Here is a 12,129-nt window from a genome sequence, read left to right as displayed (position 1 = left end):
TTTACATTATAGATTTTTTTGGGCCAAGGATCACATCTTCCTGAATGTTTGTACAGGGCCCAGCACAATGGAGTGCTATATAAACAAATAAAGCAGGTTTAGAAGAAGCCTAGGCAAATACCTTGACCCACATTCATGAATCACGATGTAAACCAGTGGTGCCAGTCACACGCAGGTGTAAACACAAGACTTCCATAAGCTTACTCTCAGTAGTCAGGCCACTGATAACGATATGGTCCCATGCATCTTGATTTTACTCATGCACTCTGTTTCCTTGGAAGAAGCCCACGCCCAGCAGAATTTTCAGTGTTATGAAATAGGGCACACTGCTTCAGAGATGCTGCTTTAGTGCTGCGGCATGAAAAGCCCCCTGAAATATCAGAAATACACCCGCCAATGACTAGTAAGAGCAAGTGAAGGAGCTGAAGGTAGTGATGTCATAAATGCAGAGACCTGACAGGCCACGCACATTAGACTCAGAAAGGTAGCCATGTTAGTTTGTAGCATCACAAAGAAAACAAGCAGGCCTGTAGCATCTTAAAGACTAACAAGTTTATTTATTAGGTAATGAGCTTTCTTGGGCAAGAACAATTATTTTGAGGGAGATTCTGTCTGCAAAACACTTTCCAAATCTGTGAATATTTCAATGTAGTTTTTCACAGGCCACAGACAGTTTTGCACTTACATAGCCTGAAATTGCTGGAGGTGGAGGGCTGTCAACTGGGATGGGAATTAATTCACCAAGCTGGAAGAACACACAATGAAGAGATCAACAAAAAAACAAAACAAAACAAAACATGAATTAACTACATTTTTTTCTAACAGTACTGAAGGATAATCTTAACACCCACACTCTCCGCTTATGGAATATTTGCAACAAAACCATTAAGGAAGAAAAGCTGGGAAGCAATCTCCATGATGTACTCATACCTGCACTCTTCTCCATCCTCCTCGAACACGGATAAACACCTCACTACTTTCACTCAGGTAGATTAATGTGCCTTCTGCCACTAAATGAACCTTTTGCAACATACCATCAATATTTCTGAATGTTGTGACCTGTCAAATAACAAGGAAACAGAATAATCAAAAATAAAGGACATTTGCAGGAAAAAAGCAACTTTTGCTTTGCCCTGGAAATTAGCAGAGAAAGTCAGAGAAATGAACATAGACTTTCTGTACAGAAAATATTTACCAGCCTGTACTAGCTTATTTTACCCAATTTTGTTTCTGTGGCAAAAAAATCATGACAAATTGTACTGTCAATAATTTGTTTTGGTTTATGAAATTAAGAACTGTGGAGAGTGTAGGCCAAATTCAACTTTGGTATGAGAGCACTAACAGAATTACACCAGTGAATTTGGCTGTAGCGTGCGGTTACTATATCTTTAAGGTCTGGAAAATTGGGCTGATCTGACAGAGTTCAAAACATGTTTCACTTGGGACCATTAGTGGCTGTAGAGGGGCAAGGTGTAGTTTGTAAAGTGTTTTTAACTCTATTCATATTTGTAGTACTCTCTCTTTTTGCTGTTGTTTTGTTGTTCTGATCATTAGGGTCAGTGAACATTCATTATACTTATACTTGATTTGATTTCCATGAGACATAACATCAAAGCAAATATCTGAATGAAAATGCAGCTCTAATTGCCTTCGGAAGCCATGGTCCAGAAAAGACAGTAATAAATTACACAAAATGAAAACCCATAGTTGTGTTTCTCTAGCTGCTATTCCAAAAAGAAAGAGCCAGTTCCACATCAGAATCTGAAAATGAAGAGACCTTCTCCTCTTCATGCAGACGGCTTCATATTCAGAATTTTCATCTGTTGAATAACCACAGTGGCTGGCTGAGATGTGATTAGATCATTGTATCTCATCCCCCATGCCTTACCTCAGTTTTTATCAGTCTGTGGTATATGTTGTACTGTCTACTAGCAAGAGCAGATGGTCTCTTCCTTTAACATGCTATGTGGCTAGCAGGCTGAAATTCAAACCACATAACACTGGTGTTATGTTGGTTGGAGAAGAAACGAGAATAGTCCTTTCTAAATTAAAGGCTAATGCTCTTATGACATCTGGGGCATGAGAAATACCTCTCTTTTTAGTTTGGTGGGATTATGGGTAGAAAACCAGATGCTGAATGACCTGGTTAACATGGAAGTCCAGCAAAACAAAGCCGCAGAAATGTAGCACTTTAAAGACTAACAAAATGATTTATTCGGTGACGAGCTTTCGTGGGACAGACCCAGTTCATCAGATCAATTTCATTTCCAGTATAGGCTGACTTTTGTAAGTACAGAGGACCAAAAAGAAAAAAAAATTGCAATTAAAAACTTACAAATCAAATAGGATAGAAGGAAAGGGGTGAGAGGTTGTGGGGAGGGATGTTAATTGTCTGTCTAAGATAATTATGGGCATCAAAGGAAGGGAAGAAGTCCTTGTAATGCATGAGATAGTTGATGTCTCTGTTCATACCATGGGTTAATGTGTTGAATTTGGAAATCCAAGTTGACAGCTAAAAAGTGGAGGTATGTCTTGAAAGAAACCGTTTCTTTATAAAATGTGGTTTAGGAAAGTCAGCTATGTAAGTTTCTCATCCTCGAGTTCTCCTACTGAAAGCAATAACCACAAAAAATGCAGCTTTCACTGAAGGAAACACATGACCAGTTGTTTGAAGTGTGGTCTCATCAGGAAAGTTAGGACCAAGTTTAAATGTCACATTGGAGAAGATTGTATCACATGCACAAAAAGTTATGATAATCTTTTAATAAATTGAGAAACAGTAGGATGACCAAAGACTGAGAGCCCTTCAACCAATGCAGAGTATAGCTGTAATCGCTGTTAGATGAACTCTAATGGGGCTCAGAGAGTGATCAGAATTTTCCATACTAAGGAGGTAATTTCTTAGTTAACAGGAAAGAGATGCCAATCAGAGTACCCATATTGGTATCTCTTCTACTTCTGCAGGCCTGTCTTTCTAGTTGATTCCTTTCTACTACTAAGGAAAACCGCCATGTCTCTTGAACAGGAGAACTCTACCCTTGAGAGCCATCCAGGTGCCATGACATGAGATATAAAGTTATCAAGTTGGGGTGAAGAATTTGCCCTGAGTCTTGGATTAGCAGGTTAGGAGTTATTGACAATTGAAATGAAGGAAGAAATTAGAGGTAAATCAGGTGTGGCAATATTTGCCTGGGAAGTGATGCAGTAACAGCCTTCTGTTGGAGCATTTCCACTGACATTCATGTGAACTGACTCCCACTTTCAAAACAGCAAACTTGAGATTTTTTTTCTTACCAGGTTCCTGGTTCCTGGCAATCCTGGCTCTCCGGGTGGACCTGGTGGACCTGGAACTGCAGCTGCTAAAATAAAACAAAAGTACACATCATGTCTCTTTTTTTGAGAGAAAGTGAGACAATTAGAGGCAATACTTGGTAATGTTGTGTAGGATAAAGCTTTTATTGGCATGAAACTGTGACAACTACAGTACTCACGTTTACTGAGGTTCTGCCTGAGTGTGTTCACAGAAGCTGCAGAAAATCTATTTGTAATTATCTTAAAACTATTTTTCTATCTGGGCAGATAATCATCTATCCTGCAAGCTCTCCTACATGTATATGCTTTTATGCAAGCAACTACTTCTAAATCAATGAGACTGCTCCAGGCTAGAAGTGAAGAAGGTTTGCGTTTGCAGATGATCATCTGTACAATTTATAAAAGGCCACACGATCCTCTAAAAATAACCTAAAAATAACTTTTCTTTACAAAAAGGGATCTCAACTTCAAAATTGCCTCTCTCATTACTTTTAGGCTGTGTCTACACGTGCCCCAAACTTTGAAATGGCCATGCAAATGTCCATTTCGAAGTTTACTAATGAAGCGCTGAAATGCATATTCAGCGCTTCATTAGCATGCGGGCGGCAGCCGCGCTTCGAAATTGATGCTCCTTGCCGCTGCGCGGTGCGTCCAGACGGGGCTCCTTTTCAAAAGCACGCCACCTACTTCGAAGTCCCCTTATTCCCGTGAGCTCATGGGAATAAGGGGACTTCAAAGTAGGCGGGGCCCTTTCGAAAAGGAGCCCCGTCTGGATGCGCCGCGCGGCGGCAACGCGCGTCAATTTCGAAGCGTCTCTGCCGCCCGCATGCTAATGAAGCGCTGAATATGCATTTCAGCGCTTCATTAGTAAACTTCGAAATGGCCATTTGCATGGCCATTTCGAAGTTTGGGGCACGTGTAGACGTAGCCTTAATGTTTAGAAGAAACTGGTACTTCTATGGAAGAGTGGTGAATCTCTCTTTTACAATGGTATGAATCTTCCTTTCTAATGCAATTGGATTGTGATAAGTTTTAAACCTTTCACTACTCCTGAGATTTGTTCATTCTGAACCTTGGGAACCAGTGTATTTTGGAGTGACGATTTCACGCATGAAGGAGAGAAAGGAGGAAATAGTTCTCTGGCAGGCTGATCAAATAACAGGGATTGAAATTGCTCAGAGATCTGGAAGGCTACAATTAATCCCTATGAGCTGTGTGTCAGTGGTTCCCCTCGGAAGTTCAAGGCAGCTTCTTCCACAGAACCTGAGATGAAGGTGCCTGTACTGAACTGGCTAATTCATGCTCTCTGGCTGCGTTTACACTAGCAAGTCCCTTAGAAAAAACTGGGCCTTTTCGGAAAGAGCCTGAGGAGCATCTACACACAAAATGCGCTCTTAACCTGAAATCAAAAGAACACAGCACTTTTTCCAGCAGCCCTCTTCCTCTCCCAGATGAGAAAGGACACCTTTTTCTGAAAGATATTTTCAGAAAAAAACATGTTGATGCCCTGGGGGCCCTTTTATCAAAACAGCAGTCCTCATGGTGCTGGATTTTGCGATCCTTGGACTCTTCTTTCACAAGAGCAGGGACAGTGTGGACACACTCTAGTGAAAGAGCAGATCAATTTTTTGATCCATTTTTGTGTATGTGGACATGCTCTTTTGAAAGAAGTGTTTTTGGAAAAGATCTCCCAGAAGAACTTCTTTCAAAAGGGCCGTTTCTACACATGCCAATAAATGGCCCAAAATATGCTAATGAGGTGTGGATGCAAATTCCCCGTGCTTCATTAGCATAAGGTCATGCGATTTGGAGTCCGGAAGATGTTCTTGCAGACTCCAAAACGCCATTTAGAAGCATGGCCCCTGCTTTTTCAGGAAGAAGGGGCCTCCGGAAGAAGGACTTCCTTCTGGAAGACCCCCCTGGGGGCCACGCTTCTAAGCAGCATTTTGGAGTCCAGAACAACGTCTTCTGGACACCAAATCACGTGACCTTATGCTAATGAGGCATGGGGAATTTGCATCCATGCCTCATTAGCATATTTTGGGCTGTTTATTAGCACGCCACTTTCGAAGAAAGTGGCATATGTAGAAATGGCCAAGATGGCTATAGTGCAGGTGTAGCCTATGAGGGTCAGAAACTACCATATTAGAAAGAGCTTTTTGTCAGAGATAGGCACCTCTTTGATAGGAGAAAGCAAATGAGAGAGAGAGAGGAGACAATGAAGAGTCAAGAGGGACCAAGGGAGAACATGCTTGAAAACAGAGATGTAGGGATGGAAAAGTTGAGAGGATAAATGGTATAGTGGGGAGCACAACTATGTTGAGGAATGAGGTGGGAAGGAAGAACTTTTAAGTTTTTCCCGATTAACCTGGGTGTCTGAAAGGCTGGCATTCCCACATACCCTGGTGACAATATCAATATGCTCTCAGCACTTCTCAGAATGCACATAAGGATCAGGAGCAACTCCCAGACACCCTCGCCAATTCCCATTTTATTTGGAAATCTATAGCTTGATTTTTTTCCCCCCCTCAGAGGCTGGCAACTCTGCAAACTGTGTGATGGTCTCAAGAAAGTGCACAACGCTGACACAAGGTGCTTATAAATTGAAGAAGAAAGATTATGCAAGAACTGTTTCCAATGATTGTCTCTGAGAAAACTTGGTGAGGGTAGATGGCTGAACTTAACAAAATGTCCCACTCCTATTCATCCAAAGCCCTCAGGAATGTTTATCAGGGGTGTCTGCTATTACAAGGGAGGAACAACACAAGAAAAGGCACAGATGAAAGGGCCCAATCATGCTTCTGTTAACTTCAATGGGACAGGGATCAGGCCCATAGTGGAGTGAGAGGATACAAGTTCATCTACGAAAACAGGGTAAAAATTACACCTAATATATATTTAAAAAAAGTAATTACTATCTTGTTGCTACTATGTTCTTGCACCCTTCCAATCTGAAGGCATTTGTACTAAATACAACATCATTAAACATTTTTAAAAGTAGTTTTTAACAGAGATTCAGATTTAACATCAGATTCAGAAAGCCATGTCACAAGGACATTAACATGCTCTAGGGCTTGTTTACTACTGTACAAAACATGTGACAGCGATGAGTTAATGGAAGAACAAAACACCTCCTGTTGCAGTTTAAAGTTAACATTTCCAAAATATGTTTTTCATTAAATCTGGATGTAACCATGAAACCACCCTTACCAACTATAAAGTCATCACTCTGGTGCACTCCTGGGAATCTTTGTAGAGCATTATGTGCCTTAAGCAGGAGACAGAGGCTTGATTCAAAGCCAGCCTTCAAGAGTTTAGCCTTTCCTGGCTCCCACACTACAGCATATGGGCACTTTGACACAGCTAAACTAGGAGCCTAATTAAAACAAGACAAACTTAATCAATGGGCTCCAATCAGATTTGCTAATATTGATGGACATCCATCAGTTTTGCTCAGTGAAGCAAAGAGTAAGATGTGTAAGAGGGAAACCGAGGTCAATGGCAGAGCAGCTAACCAAAAGTCTAGAGAAGGTACACACCCACAATTGTCTGGAATGTTTTGTTTAGTTTGTCTGGTTCTGAAGCAATTTTGAGTAGTGCTTGATGTGGAGGACACATAGATGCCTGCACTATTTTGAGAATATTCTATATCTCTGTGTGGTTGATACAGTATTTTCTATCATTCTAAGCATTAATTCAAGCATAGGCAAGTTTGCATGTAGACAGAAAACGCAACAAACACTTCTGACAACCACCCATCAACTGACAACTATATGGCAATTTGAAGAGCCACTTGCTAGGAAGTCTATTTCCTGTGGGGATGAGTAAAATTGGTTCAATGGAAGGTCTGCCCCTGAAAAAGGAGGGAGGGATGGGTGTGCATGTTGAGGGGACGTGGGGTGGGGAATTCCAGTCACAGATGCTGAGCTGTCTGGATAAAAGTTAGGCCTCCGTAAGCCTTGGATAAGAAAGATATGTGTGTAGGAGTTTGTGTTAGTAATCCTTTGCTCTTGTTATGCTGTGTTCCAGCTGTTGAGACTAAACAACATTTGGTTGCTTAAAGGCAGCTCTAGCTTGTGTCCACAGACTTATCACAGCTCCCTGAGAGAAAAACTGCAGGACTTGAACCCCACTGGGCCTGCTGAGGAGCCATAGTCAGTGCATAGGATACAGGACCCAGTCCAGCAAAATAGCAGGATAGTAGCCCAGGATAGATGTAAGAAAGCAGGCTGTCCCCTGGAGTTCTGCACATTCAAAGAGTCTTTAGAGCCGTCAGAAGTTCAACCAGCCCTGAACCAGGACACCTGGGTTACAGGAATGCCTCCCTAAAGTTCAGGCAATAAAATCCCAATGAAAGTACCCCTGCAAGTTTGGAATTACTGAGCTGGTACCTTAAGTGTTCTACAAAACTCCTCCCTCATGTGTGTATATATGGGCAACATTTGGTTCCAGTGCTAATCTAGTATGTTCAAAATCAACAAAAGTGTGAAAACTGAAAATGGCTTGGTTTTGCCTACGTTAAAAGAATTCTGACAACTGTGTAGAAACTGTCATGTCTCCCTGTTTACAAGCAGGAACCTTAAATTTGGCAGGCGGCGGCATCCTGGTGTCAGAGCTGTACCTTCTTCTGGCCCTGTGAAAAACTGCCTCATTAGAACTCCTGTGAAAGTTTCCAGTAGACATTTGGCAATACCTTTCTCCAAACATTCCATTTTCACCAGTACAGAACTCACCGGACTGAGCAGAATTTTCCTTTCTCTCTGCTCCTGCCTGCTCAGAGCTCCTGTGGGATTACATAATGGAATGGAGAGCAGGGCAACCATCTCCTCTGTGCTCTCCATCTCACCCCACCCCGCACTGATGGAGCTCAGGCAATGTGGAAGAGAAGGCAACAGCTTATCTCAAATGCAGAGTTATAGGAGAACTTCCATGGTGGGTCATCTCACCCAATATCTTTTCTTGGGCAGTGGTCTGTACCAGAGAGAGTGTACAGAACAGAGCAATGGAATGATCAACTAATGTCTTCCTCTCCTAGCTTTTGATAGCCAGAGATTTAGGATGGCCCTGAGTATGCGGCTGTGACAGTGCCATCTTAGCTAAAAGCCATTGATGGACTTATCTTGCATGAACCAAACCAGTTAAACCCATTTCTGCCTTGGCCATCACAACATCCCAAGACAATGAGTTCTATACATTAGTTACGTATTGTTTGAAAAAGAACTACCCTATCTTATACTAAACCTGCTCTTTTGGCAACCCCTAGTTTTGTATGTAAGAAAATGTAAATAGCACTTGGCTACTGACTTTTTTCCGCCCCCACCATTCCTGATTTACAGACCTGTTATATCAGCCTGTAATCATCTCTCTTCTAAGCTGAACAGCCCTATTTTTTTTTTAAGTTTCTCCTCATGTAGAATTTGTTCCATTCTCTTGATCTCTTGGCCACTCTCTGACACTTTTCCAGGTCCTGTATAAGCTTTTTGAGAGGTGGTGACCCGGATAGGACCCAATATTCAAGGTATGACTGTATCAGGGATTTGTATAGTGGCATGATGATATTTTCTGTTGTACTTTTTATTCCTCTCATAATAGTTCCTAAAATACCAGGTAGCCTTTTGACCACTACTGTGCACTGTATGGATGTTCCCAGGAAATTATCCAGAGTGACTCCAAGATCTCTTTTTGGGGGCCAACAGCTGCCTTAGAACTCATCATTGTGTATGTGTGGTTAGGGTAATTTTTTCCAGCGTGCGTTACTTTGCATTTAAAATGCTGAAGTTCATCTGCCCAGTTACCAGGTTTTTGAGATCCTTCTGTAACTGCCCAGTACAGCTCTTTAGGGATTCCACCATTCACCTCTCTCCAATGTGAAAACTGACCATTTAATCCCATGCTTTGTTTTCTATCTTTCAACCAGTTAATTATCCATGAGAGGACCTTCCCTCTTATTTCATGGTTACTGAGCTCCCTTCAGAACCTTTGGGTGAGTGACCTTGTCAAAGGCTTTCTGAAAATCCAAGTGCATAATATCAACTGAATCAGCCTTATCTAGTGCTAGTTGACTCCCTCAGAGAATTTTAACAGGGCTTTTCTTTACAAAAGCTGTGTTGACTCTTCTCCAACACCTTGTTTTTATCTGAGTGTCTGATCATTCTGTTGAACAGCAGATAGGCAGAGGAGTGGGATGGGGATGCAACAAGTTGTGGAACACAATGGCTGGCTAAACATGGAGGCAGGCTTGCACATGCACACACATACACAGAGGAAAAAGCTGGTTCAGAGCACCCTCACCTGAGCCATATATCGCTGGAGGGCCTGGGGGTCCAGGAGGGCCCGGTGGGCCTGGAGGTCCAACCATTCCATACCCTGGAGGTCCAGGTAGGCCAGGTAATCCAGGGGGGCCTCTTGGCCCAACAATTGAATCCCCCTTTGGCCCCTGTCAAGGCAGGAGACTTGTTGAAACAAAAAAACAACACACATGCAGCAGCCTGACTGGAAACAACATAAGCACCCTGATCTCAATAGTCAGATCTTGAAGAGAGCCTCCCAAACCCATATTTGGACGTAATTTAGTCTGTAGTTCCGATTTTCAGAAATGCCAAGCACTCAGCAGCTTGCACTGAAGACAACAGAAAATGAAAAACTTACTATTTAGGTGCCTAAACTATGGATTTACAGGCTGATTTTTAGAAATATTTCTGAAAATCTAGTCCTGGGTACTTGGATCTGCCCCTAGCATCTCATCTCCCCCTAAATCTGTACGCTAAACAGCATGCATCTGAACCTGCAGAGCACAGCTTAGGTCAGTTCACGTTGCATATAAATGGTATCAAGACTGTCTCATAATAACTGTGAGAAGGCTTTAGCCCTAAGGATACGTGTGTAGACGATCCGCGTCCCACTACATCGAAATAGCGGGGTCCTCCATGGCGGTCATCAGCTCAGAGTTTAGCTTTAGCCCTAAGGATACATGATTCAACCCGAGTACCTTCCTCACTGCAACAATATCCCAGCCTTCTACCCCCTTCCGCACCCTTCATTCTCCCTGAAAAACAAAACAAAAAATAGACACTATCTACCTACCTAGTCTCCCAGTTTATGAGTGCCAGAATAGGGAATCTCTCTCATGTATCTTCTGCCCCACCTCCACATGCTTCAGGCCTGTCTGCATATAAGGAACAGGTCTGGGCCATGTGTCACAATTGCCTGGTTATCATCTGCTGCAGCTGACCGGTTACCCAGCCTTTGCTGTTCTTCAAAGCATTTCTTTCCCAGGCCACAAACTAAGGAAGAGTGGGCAGTCCCCAGTAACACCAAGTGGGTAAATCAGGATTCACTGCGGGAAGAGTCCAGCCTTGATATGCTTTCCCATATTTTTTGACAGAGTTCTCACTAATGCAACCTAACAAATCCCATGCATTAGTCAATTAACAGGTGCCTTCCAACTGGGGATTAGCTAGTTACCTAAGGATTAGCAAAGCTACTTCTGTAGCTGATTTCTACAGCAATTAACAGAATAAAAAGATACAGATTAAAAACAGCTGAATTTTATAGGAACTGTTCAGCCTGATACACATGGGATTTTTCATTATGGTTTTTGGTGCACTGACTGTTCTCTCTGTTAGAAAATGTTAGCTAACTAGGCCAATATTTTTCAATCTGGACACTACATAATTTCCGTACTGATTATTTTGACCCTTGTGAAGATACAACTTATAACATCGTACGTGTCAATGTATATTATTAGTAGTATGATGCTATTTATTGATGTAGTTAATTCAGACAATGGAGCAAAATGTTAAATCTGATTTTCCTATCAACTTAATGATATTAAAATGTATATATTCAATATTGTGAATAAATCCTCTATGCAAGTCATACTAATTTTATTTGTATTTGTTTTTAACCTTTTGAAATACACACAGCTATACACATTTAGGCATATATACAGAAATATATAGATCACACATGGCATAGGCTGTGTCTACACGTGCCCCAAACTTCGAAATGGCCATGCAAATGGCCATTTCGAAGTTTACTAATGAAGCGCTGAAATGCATATTCAGCGCTTCATTAGCATGCGGGCGGCAGCGGCGCTTCGAAATTGACGAGCCTTGCCGCCGCGTGGCGCGTCCAGACGGGGCTCCTTTTCGAAAGCACGCCACCTACTTCGAAGTCCCCTTATTCCCGTGAGCTCATGGGAATAAGGGGACTTCGAAGAAGGTGGCGTCCTTTCGAAAAGGAGCCCCGTCTGGACGCGCCGCGCGGCGGCAAGGCTCGTCAATTTCGAAGCGCCGCTGCCGCCCGCATGCTAATGAAGCGCTGAATATGCATTTCAGCGCTTCATTAGTAAACTTCGAAATGGCCATTTGCATGGCCATTTCGAAGTTTGGGGCACGTGTAGACGTAGCCATAGTGTGATTTGACAACATAAAATAACAGCTTCCAAACAACCCCCCTCCAAGCCATCTTTCAAGGGGAAACCTGAACAAACAAGTAGATCCTGTAATGTGTAATCAAGTCTCTCTTTGACCTTCTCTATAGCTGAAGAACTTCTGCTGAGAATGTTGCCATTGGCAGGTTACCATAGGTGCGTCTACACCAGCTGGCTACTTCAAAGTAGCCTGCACAATGTTGAAATAGTATGCGTCGCATCTACATGTGCTGTGAGTATTTCGATGTTGAAATCGACGTTAGGCGGCGAGATGTCGAAATTGCTATTCCTATCCAAAGATAGGAATAGCGCCCTACTTCGATGTTCAACTTTGAAGTTGGGTGTGTATAGATGATCCGCATCCCGCTACGTCGAAATAGCGG

General features: G+C 42.4%; 1 protein-coding gene across 3 annotated transcripts in view; it reads right to left on the bottom strand.

Annotated features, from left to right (window-relative positions):
- Positions 1 to 12,129, bottom strand: part of COL15A1 (collagen type XV alpha 1 chain) — a 242,956-nt gene that overhangs the window by 7,342 nt on the left and 223,485 nt on the right. For 2 of the 3 annotated variants that reach the window (XM_074987940.1, XM_074987941.1), the window contains 4 exons: positions 9,604 to 9,748; positions 3,295 to 3,359; positions 931 to 1,059; positions 686 to 745 (listed from right to left, as the gene is read on the bottom strand). In XM_074987940.1, coding sequence (XP_074844041.1) covers positions 686 to 745; positions 931 to 1,059; positions 3,295 to 3,359; positions 9,604 to 9,748 — 399 coding nt within the window. The remainder of the gene's footprint in view (positions 1 to 685; positions 746 to 930; positions 1,060 to 3,294; positions 3,360 to 9,603; positions 9,749 to 12,129) is intronic. The other variant, XM_074987942.1, reaches the window with a different exon arrangement.

The sequence above is a fragment of the Carettochelys insculpta genome, chromosome 2 (genome assembly GCF_033958435.1).
Source record: "Carettochelys insculpta isolate YL-2023 chromosome 2, ASM3395843v1, whole genome shotgun sequence".
In the NCBI taxonomy this organism is placed as follows: domain Eukaryota; kingdom Metazoa; phylum Chordata; order Testudines; family Carettochelyidae; genus Carettochelys; species Carettochelys insculpta.
Note: the sequence above shows the minus strand (reverse complement) of the source record. Positions and strands in the feature narration are given on the sequence as shown.